Source organism: Sipha flava, unplaced genomic scaffold (genome assembly GCF_003268045.1).
Source record: "Sipha flava isolate LNK unplaced genomic scaffold, YSA_version1 105_pilon_pilon, whole genome shotgun sequence".
NCBI lineage: Eukaryota > Metazoa > Arthropoda > Insecta > Hemiptera > Aphididae > Sipha > Sipha flava.
Window position 1 is genome coordinate 536,352 of NW_020271719.1, and position 13,659 is coordinate 550,010.

Sequence of the window (13,659 nt, forward strand, 5' to 3'; positions counted from 1 at the left end):
GTAAAATAATTGACAATTCAACACTCATTTTATTTTAAAATCTATGACGTGCAATTAAATCTATAGACCTTGATTTGATAAAAAGTTAAAAATTAATACATTTAAAGAAGCAAAGACGCGACACGAATATATAATAAGATTATTATAACATTCAAGAGCCATCATTAATGAGTGATGTATGTAAACACGACGGTATCAGTTGTAGGTTACACTAGATATTTGCCAAAACAAGGTACAAATAGGTATACCGCGATGATACGTTATTCTTAATAATTATAATGATGCGATTGTATATGATCAAGAAATGTTAAATCCCCGAAGTGAAACTGTAAAAACAACGGTTAAATTTGTAAATTAAAAAAAAATTATTACCACTATTATTTTATTGAATATTCACTATATATCATATTATTAGTGATCAAGTTAAATACGTGCTTTGCGTTTGCTACTCCTCTCATGTTTTGTCGTGCAATCGCCATGAAATAAGACTGCAATTTTCACTGTTTATCAATACTGTACAGCATCATTATTTTTTCATGGTTGAGAATATTATATTATATTTATAATATAAATAATAAAAAAAGAGCGTTAGATAGAAGGTTTTTTTTTTTATATAGAACTAAGAAATAATAGTAAACAAACAAAACTAAGACTTTATAAGTAGCGTCAATGACGGAATATATACACACGCCGACAAAAATTTCATAGAAACGTAATAACTCGTATGTAAATAATGTGTGTGAACGGGGACGTGAAGTATAATAATTTTATCGACTTACTAATTATTACAAGTTTATCAGTTGACTTATTTTATTTCTAATAATAACTTACATTGCTGGTGTTTATTATTTTTATATTCCCAGTAAAATTATGAGCGGGCGCACGATATTATCTTGGAAATAGGAATAATCAATATTTAAACAATTTAAACAAAAAAAAACTTCACATTCGTTATCAATAGGTACTATTTTTTTTTGCACAAACACGAGTACAATACATCGTCTTTAGAATTAGACTAAACTAAGTAAATCAACTAAAATGAAAAACTGTTCGCGAACACTAAAGAATCATAAGATGCGATACTTAGAGATTATCCTCCCCAAATTCAAACCAAAAAACAAAAACGCTTAAATTTGAAAAACATTTACGGAATACATTGCCCGAATATTCATCAAGAGAATGATGAGAAAGCCGAACGTCAATTTATTGTCGTCCAACGGCCATGATGTTGGTGACCTACTCTATACACTCGACAACAGCAGAATTTCATTGAAATCGTGTTCGTCATATACTCATTGTCTCGGGATCACATATAATTTACATTTATAAACCGTACAAGACGGCGCCGACAGATTTTTAAGAATAATATTCAAGTAACGAGCAACACTACCATACTCCTCTATGGTAGACTATACATCTAATAAAGTTCGTTGCCCTGTCACGCTATAGACCAACAATGAAGGTTTAACCAACATAACTTTCTAGAGCCCATGTGTTATCATTAAAGACTATTCAATTTTTACTATAAATGAAAACAAAATCAATTATATAAATGATAAAATAGGTATCTGTAACGCTTATTTTAGATAAGTGGTTGATATATTTTAATTTGATTATAATATTAAATTATATGACAATATGACATTCGAATATGATCATCTAATTTAAAGGCATACACAATAAGTTTTCATAGATGTTATTTACATAAATCCATTAAATAAACATAAATATATGTCACCCACACAGAAATAACCAGTAAACCACTTATATAAAAGATTTATGTTTTACACTAATGCACCGTTTTGTAAATAAAAAAAATAATAGTCTATAGAAGATTTCAAGGCGTACTACCAACGATTCAAGAAAATCGAACACGTTGCCATAAAAAAGTACATGTATACCTGAACCGGTTTAATTTATTTTTGAACCAGTTTATGAATCTACCACTTGTCATGCAACTCACAATTATGGTTGCAGCTTAATATCTACATTGAACTTCTTGAACACCTGTTAGTACTGAAAATCAAAAATATCTATTTTTTTTTTTTTACCAACTTAATATAAGAACTGCCGGAATTCACTTTACTATAAAAAAAATTAACTTTTAGCTACACGCGCCATTTTTTTTTCAATAATTACACGTGCGGTGTATTTTATACACCAATTTGTTTTACACAGAAATCAATGTCGTATTGCATATATATTTGACTTTATTTACTAATAAAAGAACAAAGTACTATTTAATATTGCTTTAAATTTAATTATAAAAAATTTTTTTAAAAAAAATGTTATTACTATATTATAATTGATAAAATTAAAAATATCTTATTGTCAAATAATTTTTACGTTTCCATATCTAATATGTCATTCACATCATTTGGTGTAAGCTTTGACCTATAATAATAATTATAATATGATTAAATAATATATTTATTATATAATTATTAAATATTAGGAAAATAAACGGAATTATCAGTTAATATAAGACGTAAAAATTACTTACATTATTACATTACACGCGCGGTGTATTTCGTTCACCGATACAAAAATATTTTAAGACGGAGCTTATTTGTGCGACTACAAACATCAAATGACGACTGAAATGGATTAATAACTATTATATATTAGATAAGAAATGGTTAGATGAGGAGAATAACTTAAAACAAATAAAAACCAAAACAGATCAAGATAAACAAAAATATTGGTGTACAAAGTACACCAGCGCGTGTAGTTAAGGGTTAAACTATATCTAAAGAAGTATTACAATAACATAAAACAAAACGGGTAACAATTTTAAATATTAATCCCAATATACATTTAAAAAGTAGTAACTTTAATTCTGCGATGAAAATGACTTTTATGTAAAAAATAAAAATTATAGTTTTTGGCATCAACACTTTTAATATCATTAATAACTAATTGGTAGCTATCAAAATTATAATTTAATAGCAATGTATGACATTTGTAGAATACAAAATTAAACTATTTTTTTATAGTTAAGTCAATAGAATTAAAAGATTAATAAAGTAAATAACACACAATATTTTCAAAATTACCATTAGAATATTTAGTAAACAAAGAAATTATATTCATAGTAAATTTGTCGATCCGAATAATGAAATATAAAGAGTTAGTCAGTTTGTAAAAATTAAAATATAATAAGTAACACGTGCTAACTTATAACTTATAACTTTACAATATTTATAAAATACAATTTGCCTAAACCTAACATAAATAAACCTAATATTTAGCACATCTTAAAATAAAAATAAAAATATAAATATATTCTATACATATTCTAAAAAATAACTTTTGCCTTTCAAATTGTGAATGATTCATTCACCGATTGACCACCTATTCCTTTCTGTTCGAGAATATAATAAATTTGTACCTATGTATGAATAAATGTAATTTTCTGACGGATTGGATTTTAGAACCATTTCAACAATCAGTTTGTACACAAAATTTTCGAAAAGTAACTATAAATTCTTATTTATACATTATAATTTTTTAATTTTGAAATCAAATTTTCCAAAAGCATTCGATGGCGAATATACGAAATGAAAATACGAGATCATTGATTATCAAAGACTATAAATTATAAAGATAACTTAAGCCTATTAAAAATTAAGTTGTGCATAAAAGTTATCTTTGTTACTTATAAAAGTATAATTTGACGTATAAAAAAGTATAATTAAAATATTCGAAGATTCGATTTATTTCGTGTGCAAATTTGTAAACTTAAAATAATAAATAATATAATATAGTATTTTTTATAATTATAAAATAATTATGATGAGCTTAATATTTAATAGTTTTCAATAAACAAGCATCGATATCTACATGGAAGCGATCAATTTAGATTATAGATAAGAAGATATATTATCAATCATGAATGTTTAATGATTTCATTGTTTATTTAAAATATTCTTGTTGATTCAACATTGTTAGAATTGAACTGTTTATTTTTTTATCTTAGATTTTATGATAAATTATCCAATAAACTAATTACATTTCATCAAAAATTATACTATTTTCTACATGATAACAGTTTTAATTGAAAACTCTGTTATAACCAACACCAGGTAAATACATTTTAATACGCCATAATCATTTAGATTTATTTAGAAATTACGTGTACAAACAACTAATATATATATAGAAAAATGAAACTATAACATTTTTCGAGTATTTTTAAAATAAAATAATATGTAATAAAACATCAAAATACAAATATAAATACCCAACATTTATGAATCAGATACCTACATGGTTTAGTTTAAATACAGGTACATCAAGATAAAAAAAACCTTAAGAGTTTTATTAACGTCTCAGGTTTAACGTGTAACTAAGAAGTAAGCGCATAATAATCTATAAAAACGATAAAATAAAATAGCAAGGACATTATGAATAATAACAGCATAAGTTCTACATTCTAGAAATATATATAAATTCACACATCATTGACACGTGTCTACCTTAACAATGATTAGTAAATACTCAGAATTAGTCAATTGTTATTGGTGCACTCAAAATATAAACAAAATAGGATTTTCGCGGATCAACAAGGAACAGATATTATTTTTTACCATTTTAAAAATTACAAATTTTTCGGTTATGTATGAACGGAATTAATTTTGCATTCAATAATAATAACGTTAGGTACGTAATAAAAGTTGTTGAAATAATTATAGATTCAATTAAGATCTGGACTTTAATAATCCGTCTTATATTTTGAAATATTTTAAATTATTTATTATGAACCTTCAAAACATACATTTATTAAAATTAAAAAATATTAAATATTATTATAGAAAGTATAAATTCATTTTTGGCTGGATTGAATTCCTTTAATTCAGTGTATCAGTTTGCATTTAACAGCCATTTAATATTAAACAAATATGCACAAATAATTTGTTTAACTATAAAAATTACTCGTGAATTGCTAGTTACTAAAAAAAAAAAACATGTAGGTAATTTAGCGATACTCTAATTATTGAATTCTGTCAAAAAAAAAAAAAAATGATTAACCACACATTAAAAAGCTATACTAATAATATATACTGACACAATAAACACATTTATACAAATTAAATTGCCGATCTAATATTAGTTGCATTTTAATTTATTTCCACATTCCCGAATATTTACCACATAAAATAATTTCGTTTTAAATGGTAGGATTTTCAAAATATTTCGTTTTTTATTTTAGCTATATATACATATTAAATTTTCATGTTTGCTTACTTAAATAAAATATTGAAAAAATTATTTTGATTTGACAAAGGTCTTAAATTTGTAATAAAGTTTCTTATAAATTAATAAAAAAAAAAAAAAAAAAACATAAACATAACTTCAAAAAAAATTTTTTTAATCATTATATTTTAATAATCAATTTTAACAGTACTTATGGAAGATTTCCAACATTTTTGTATTGAAAATTCATACAACTTCCAATTTGAATACTTAAGGCTTGTTAATTGGATACAAGAATTTTCAAACTATATCTTAGCCGAACAAAAATTAAAGTCGAAACATTTTAAAAGCGTTACATATTGACGCAATCAGATATTTCAATAAATTGCTATTCCATTTACAATGAGAGATATTTGATTTTGATTCTATAAGTAAATATTAATAATTAATTTTATTAAATAATTATTTTAGTGACTCGAAACGTTGACCAAGTATTAAAATATTATCTTTTTATAAACACTTGAAATTTTATATTGATTTTTAGTTTAAAAGTTTAAGAGTCTAAACGTTTATACGGCTATACTGTTCGCCCTTCCTGTATACTCATCCGTTTAAATTTTTTATTCTCACAAAACATTTTTTAATATTACAGTAAAACTAACTAATGTTGTAAAATTAATGTATATTCCATTAGAAAATATTCTAAACTGCAATTGTAGCAGTAAAAAAAATTAATGGTTGCTTTAAATTTATGTGCATTGGAATGTTGTGCGATTTCACAAAGGGGGACGACAGAGTAAATAAGACTGTAACGATAAAAGGGGGCATTGCTTGATTGCGGCCAAAAATAACCTTTTTACCTTTTCACCTATCTCGATTGCGGTCCGTACATAGTAGGTAGGAAATACTATTTAAGTGGTTATCAAATCTTAATAAATATCCCAATTGCGTCCGATACGCATTTTAACATAAATATAACTTTCATTCGGCCGGGTAATTTCGAATTTTATATAACATTTTGTGATTATTTAGCTGACACTTATATTGATGATGATTCTAATTTTCCACGTGAAATATGGGCTACTTTTAGTTCTAGTATGTGTTTGTCAACGAATGCACGTAAAAGCTTCTATTCAAAATTTAATTCACTATTTTATACGTCACATCTAAGTATATTTCAATTTTTGGAAATTTTGAAACAATGCCAAACAGATGTTAAAATAAAAATTCAATCTATAGTTTGTACTCCTCGGGAAACAACTAAACAAATTAACAAAAAAAAAAAAAAAAATTATGCGAACCTAAATTACAATATTATAAAATCATCAAATATCTAATTTTAATTTTACAAAAACAATGAGTTTTAAAAATTTACAATTTAATATAATTTAGTTGACTATTTATTGACATATTATTTTTATTATTATTATTGTTATTATTGATATATATTATTTGTATTTTATAACAATAAAAAATTATATAAAATACAAATAATATATATCAATAATAACAATAATAATATAAGTCAAATAATGAATTATTATAACTTTTTATTGTTAACAATTTATTATTTGACTATGTGAATAAAATACAAAATAAAATTGTCCAATACAGTATGAAAAATATTTTCCAAATACTTTATTTTATTAATTATAAGCTATTTTGTGAACCAATGTGTGTTAGGACGCAATCGGGATACTTATTTTTGGCATGAAATACGACTGGCTGAATTCGGGCCGCAATCGGACAATTCAGATAAAAGGTGTAACACACGCCTCAGGGGTTGGATTGACACTCCAATAATGGTTCTATATGTGTGTGTGAGAGTGTGTAAATATATACATACATATTATGTTATTTTACAAGGTCATCACTACTGAACGTGCGTGTAAATAGTATAAATACAACGACAGTTTTTCTCACCATACGACGAGTGGTATAGTATTTAAATCAGAATACAATCGACTGAACAACATAGGCAACAAAAATAAAAACAAGTAGACTCGACAAACAAAACTAAACGGGGTTGAAGTAAATTCGTGAAATTTGTTCGCAAAACGCGGGTTGAAGGTTACGACGAAGTAATTTAGAGGAAACATAAGATCGTATAGTTCGCTCAACGTAATTAAAATAAAAATTATGGTGATCAGACCGCAAAAATGGACGTAACTAGATGATTCCCTCGAGAAATGTATCGGTGTACAGACAAAAAAAAAACGTATCATTACCAACAATTTAACTGAGAGCACTGTTAAATCATTATTTTTTTTTTTAGTTTTTATACGTAGCAATACTCCAGAGGAAGACGGAGTAAATAAATACATTATTATAACATAACCATGAGATTATTTTATATACATGGTTATAATCTGTATTAAATAATATATTGGACGTCGTCCGATACGGATGTTGTTTTTGAGAGACTTTGTAATAAAACAAGATATTGTGTCTCCGAGAAAAATAAAGCTTGGGTGTACAGACACTGCGGGAAGGGAAGAAATCAAGACGACAGAATATCACCATCAACACAACAAACGAATTCGATCCGATAATTAATCGTTATTGAATTTTTGTTCGAATAAGTTAATAATAATATGTTGGCCTTGCGCGTGCGTGGTGTCCGGGTCGCGAGGCATTGGAGCAAATGAAAGGGATCGCATACACTGCTCGAGTAAATACCACACACACACACACACACACATTCACAAGATCCCAGGGCCGGTATCTCCGTGCTGACGCAATATACTGGAGAATCGTTGAGAGGGGAATACGTATTATTCTTTTATACGAGTGCACATAATAATACACAATACATGGGGGTTGTGTCCCCCTAACGCTACTCTTACTCCGCCGCCGGCAGTGGCGGAGGACGTGCAATACACCACATTACGCACGCACGCACACTCACAGCAGCACCGCGCCACGCACACACTCGACAAAAACTCGACAAAAGCGCGCCCTTTTACGCAGCAGCCTTCCTCTCGCTCCCGTCCCCACTCACCTCTCCGCCATTCGTTCAAACTCGCCCAACCTCACCCTCTCGGTCTTACAGGCCGAGAAATCAATAGACGTTATCACACGCGGGAGAGGAGCTCACAGTCACCACTGTCGAGCCCGGTTTCGACCTGTAAATTCCGTGCCGTTGCAGACAAGACGTACACGACAGCCACCGTCGCGGCGGTCCTCCTATCGTTTCTTTTTTCTCTCTGTAACCTCCACCGCTAATACTTCTCTCCGAACACGCTTTTCACTTACCAGGTATATACCTACGTACGTACACAACAATGATAATACAAAATAAAACGGTCGTAAAAAAAAAAAAAAACAGAAGAAGATAATAGAAGATAAAAAAAAATAACTATACCAATGTCGTCACACGTTCTGCGTCGCATGGTGAAAAAACGCCGTACCCGGGCGTGCTGTTTTAAAATTACTGTTATTAATTTTAACGACGAGTTGGATGTATCAGTAAGAAGACCGGTGTGCAGAGTGTAGGTATTATAAGACAAAACGATGATTCGAAAACCGGAAACCGACGATGGAAAAAAACGGCAGACGATGATACACAAAGACGACGCACATCACCTGCCAGCCTATGGTATTCTATACGTGAAATTTAAAAATACTTTAGAGTATCTTGAACAATTACTAGTCCATTATGTACAAAAAAAAAATCGCCTTCTCGGTTCCTTAACAAAAAACGGCATATACTAAATAACAGCGAGTTCTTACGCCAGAGTTTGATTATCATAAACCAAGCCATACGATTTAATATGATTAGGAACTACTGCTGATTTGTTTTAGTACATGCGTTACGCTAATATAGGAACCCATACTTCTCTCGTGACCTCTTGGGTAAAACTGGTATTTTTCGTTGACATAATACCTAAGACATACAAATAGAGCTACGTAGATATATCATTATAACCTTCGTTTTTATCGTCATGACCACGGGTAACCAAAGTGTATAATAATAAAAGTCTTTAATTTCCTAGTAGGAAATACAAAAATACTGTGTTTTTGTTCTACGCGAACCAACTACGTCTTAATAACATTCAGATGAGAAAAATTAACCATTTTTTACTCTTCGTGAACGCATAGCTAACAGTGCGTAACTTGTATTTTTACCTACACTTTTGGCATCGATTATATCATCGGGGAGGACATATGCCAGGAGAAAAATATAAAACTACTCGTTAGTCAAACGCCTACCATAGCGTGTCAGCCGTAGCACAGGAGAACGAGAACAATAACCGTTAAAATATAATATTATTATAACGCGCGACTTCTCGCAGTTTCTATTTTCATCGAGTACAGAGCGTAGCTAATATCAAGAGCCATATCGAGAAAAAAACACGAATGAAAAAATTGACATGTGACGATGACAATATTGTTTCAATTTTTTTTTTTTTTTTTTTTTCGTGAAAACAAATTCTCGACTTGGACGGATATTGAATTTTAAAATTCTTACAGGCTCGCTCTCCACTTATTTAGTCGTTTCGAGCGTCCCACGGTTTAGCGTTTTAGCATTAATTGCACGTCGCGCCAAGTGTAGTGTGTACGACGACAGCGGACGAATAATACAAACAACAACCACAGTCGTACATGACGTAAATTCGATTATTATTTTTAAAAGAAAAAACGACGAACGGACGAGATGATGGTTATTTGTGAACATTCGTCGGGCGACGTGTTTCGCGAACCGAGAGAAAAATACGTACTGTTATTATTAGTGTTTATTGTTGTTGTTCCGGCGATAGCGTTCCATTTGGGTTTCGAGAGACGTACTGCCGGTGAAAATATATTTTCAATTCACGATAACTGTATTGGCGACCGAGAAAAATGTATTATTATCCGTTCCCATTACGCGTTTACTACGAGATAACTACTCCCACTACTTACTACGATAAAACCGTACGCGGCGGTGCTGTATCACCGTGTTTGAAGAACTCAATCAACGCCGCCGGTCAGTCAGCCAACCGGTTATTATGATAATAGCGCGGCGGAGGAGTCAGACCGTACGAATAACGATTTTCCAAGAGCGCGTTATTTTATTTACAACAATTATTATTTCAACAATAGCGCCTCTCCCGGGACACAACCGGGTTCGAAGAGAGCGGTTTCTTCTGGCGAGCGTTTCTATTCTGTACATAATCGATTTTCGCTACGATTTCGAGCCGAGTAAACAGGTCGCGTCCGCCGCGGTTGTACGCGCAAAATTGTCGTCGTTGACGTGAACACACGCACACACATATCGGTCGTTTTTTTCTTCTGTACGCGCGCGAGCGCTTTCTTTTCGAAACCGTATTTATTTACGATTTCATTGATAAATCACAGGTGAAAAAAAAAAACAATAAACACATACTATTTATTATCGCGATGTTTCCGCGAGCGTACTCGTTCTTCGGCACTATGATCTCGAGAAAACAGTCGTATAACAAATAATGATAGACGTACGTATTTCAGACTCATTCGCATTCGTAGGATATTGGACCGTTCGATATACGTATATATACTACAATTTTCAGGCTAATAATAACGCGATAATAAAGGAGTCATATCGTGAGTTCAGCGCCGCCGCCGTCACTCACCCGCGAAACAAGTTAACCTCGCGGCGGGGCTAGCGTACGCGTTCTCAGCATTCGGACTACAGTAAATAAACACGCAGTTGTCGAACGAGCGCTTCACTATTCCGAAAACGTGTGGAAATAAACCCTCTACGCGGGCAGAAGGGTGGTGGCGGTTGTCGTATCCCGGTATCGTGCGTGTGTGTATTATTTTGGGCGAAGGGCTCGCACCCCCTTCCCCACAAAACACGCGAAGCTCATTCGTGTCAGGGTGGAGTGAAAAAGCGAGAAACGAAACGAGTTGAAACACAATAGAGAGCCACACACACACACGCGCGTGCACATCATTTCCTGGACGACTATAGGTGCTATTGTGTAGAGAGAGGGAATTAATGTTTACGATTTTTCGTATTTGTTCGGTGAACGGGAGCGGGTCCCGCGCGTACGGAAAACGACTGGATGAACGATTGATGAATGGGCGGCGGCCGATATCGTTTTGTTTATTTTTAGATTCGAAAAAGAAAACAAACACGCCGGGACGTCGACGTATCGCCTCATCATGACGCTTATTTACGATACTTTTTTCTTATCTCATTTTACCGCTTATGTATTCCACCGGTATCGTAGAGTTCGAGTGGCAGAGGGAAATGACGTGCGCGCAAATACACATGCAATATTGTGGTATTTAACGTGGAAAATAGCTGTGACCTTGACACTTGGAACCGAATGAGTATTATTTTTTTCCCCAAATATTTCCCTCAGCACAAGGTGACGGCTTCGACGATTTGTTCCGCCCGCCGAGAATCTGAATTTACTATTACTTAAATAATAACGCCGCCGCCTTAAACTCCGTTCGTGCGCGAGAGAGCATGAAAATAAAAACATATAGTTGGCCGACGCGACGAATTCTCGACACAGTCGCGTCTAGGCGAGATTGCTGATGACGAACACGCGTGTCAGGAGAGTACGATGAGAAACACCTTATGGCAAATGCGCTTCTACCGTGAACGAAAGAACATAGGCAAAAAAAAAGAAGATAGGAAATGTGCTAGAACGAACGACTTTTTAAATGTAAATTTATTCTTGGGCAACATTGGTCAACCTTGAAACGGACGTTAGAGTTATTAAAAATCAAATACAATCAGGCCACTCATTTTCACGCTGACTACCAACTGCAGATGTGGGGTCCGATACGATTGCCGTAGCTATTATATACCTACTATATAACGAATATAATGCTATATAACGAATATGAATACGCACCATTGTAGACGGACGCGTAGCGTATACCTGAACCAGAACAAAAGGAAAACACAACAGATTTCGTCGGTCTCGTACTACTTATTCTTGTTCGCCGATAACTACTGCGATGCGTTAGAATCACGTACAGGTAGTATAATGGTAGAAAAGACGTGCGATAAAAATCTTCTCGAGCAGGTATCTCGACGGATAGCAGACCCAAAGGATTTTTTCAGTTCCGAGAGACATATAATTCCGAAATACGACGACGATATACAATTTGTAATGACGAGTGGTTAGATCGAATCTTCTATTGCAGGCGCCACAAAGCCGTGAAGGGACACACAACCAAGTCGGGTGCGCCGACGAGGTCAAGAGAAGTCACGTCACGGCCCTCGCATATGCCAAACGGTCGTACTATACAAGCTGGATCTGCCAGGCCAAGTCGTCTGAAGTTCGCGCGTTATGATAATTGGACGGCGGCGGCGATGACGAGGAAACGCCGCCGGTCACGGACCGTTGGGAGGGGGTTGGCGCGGCGGTTTCCGCGTGCCACTGCGGTCACAGCCGGCTGTAAAACCATTACCGCAGCAACGTTTGGGCGCGTTTGTGCTTCACCATAAATAACTACGTCATCGCCGACTTAACTGACCATAACTACTACTAAGTAACTAAAATATTATGTGTACCGCAGTACGTTATAAGTACATATCATTACAATACGGTAAGATAGCCCGATGTGCTCGAGGCTCAACACTAACCTCTTGAAATGTTCGCGTATCTTCTCTTCGCGTATATTGTCCGGCAGGTTTCCGACCCAAAGATGGCGAGTCTCCCTAACCATTATGTCGCCAACTCTTCATCATTCGGGAACACGCCCAAACACACAGGTCGCGCACAACGAGTCCACCGCGGTTCAACGGATTCGATATCGGTAGGCGCACGCACACACAATCACTCACAATCACACACACACACACCTGGACAGGTGGCGACGGCGGCGGAAAAGGAGAAAACCAAGTAGTTTACGCGAACATTACGGTAGGAACACAAGCACTGACGAGGGAAAAACAATTGACGCACGACGGCAGCGGTGACGTGTATACGGATTTCGCACGCCGCACATACGTTACACGCGCGAGAACGAAAACGACGGATGGACGGAGAAAAAAAAAACGGCGAACCAAACCAAACAAAACTTCACCAAGATATATCTCACATAATCGGCACGTACGTCTCGGGCGGCAAAACGGATTGAATTTAAAACGAAAATAAACACGCACAATCGCGACGAAAACGAACACGGACAACAGCGTGGAACGAGAAATAAATAATCGCGGGCAAAACAAAATCTAATTAAACTGCACCAAAAAATATATACGTATATCTATGCGTATTATTAATTTATATATATATATAAATCTATATCGATGAACGGCCGACTGACAATAAAAATTAACTCGACACGCGCGCGATCGTGTGTTTCTCATCGGCGAATGCGGCTCGAAACGTAGCTGCCACGGTTTGTTGACGAGTCCCCTTCCCGTGCGCCCAATACACAGCCCCACCACCGACATCGTCGGCGCGAACGCCGTGGCCGCCGTGCGCCCCACCGCGATCCGGCGGTGGCGCGATCGGCCGCCACCGCCACAGCCGT

General features: G+C 33.8%; 1 protein-coding gene across 1 annotated transcript in view; it reads right to left on the bottom strand.

The window, feature by feature from the left end:
- LOC112684407 (protein split ends) overlaps positions 1-13,516 on the bottom strand; it is a 51,238-nt gene extending 37,722 nt beyond the window's left edge. The window contains exon 1 of the mRNA XM_025555933.1: positions 12,764-13,516. Coding sequence (XP_025411718.1) covers positions 12,764-12,846 — 83 coding nt within the window. The 5' untranslated portion in view covers positions 12,847-13,516. The remainder of the gene's footprint in view (positions 1-12,763) is intronic.
- Positions 13,517-13,659: the final 143 nt, after the last annotated feature.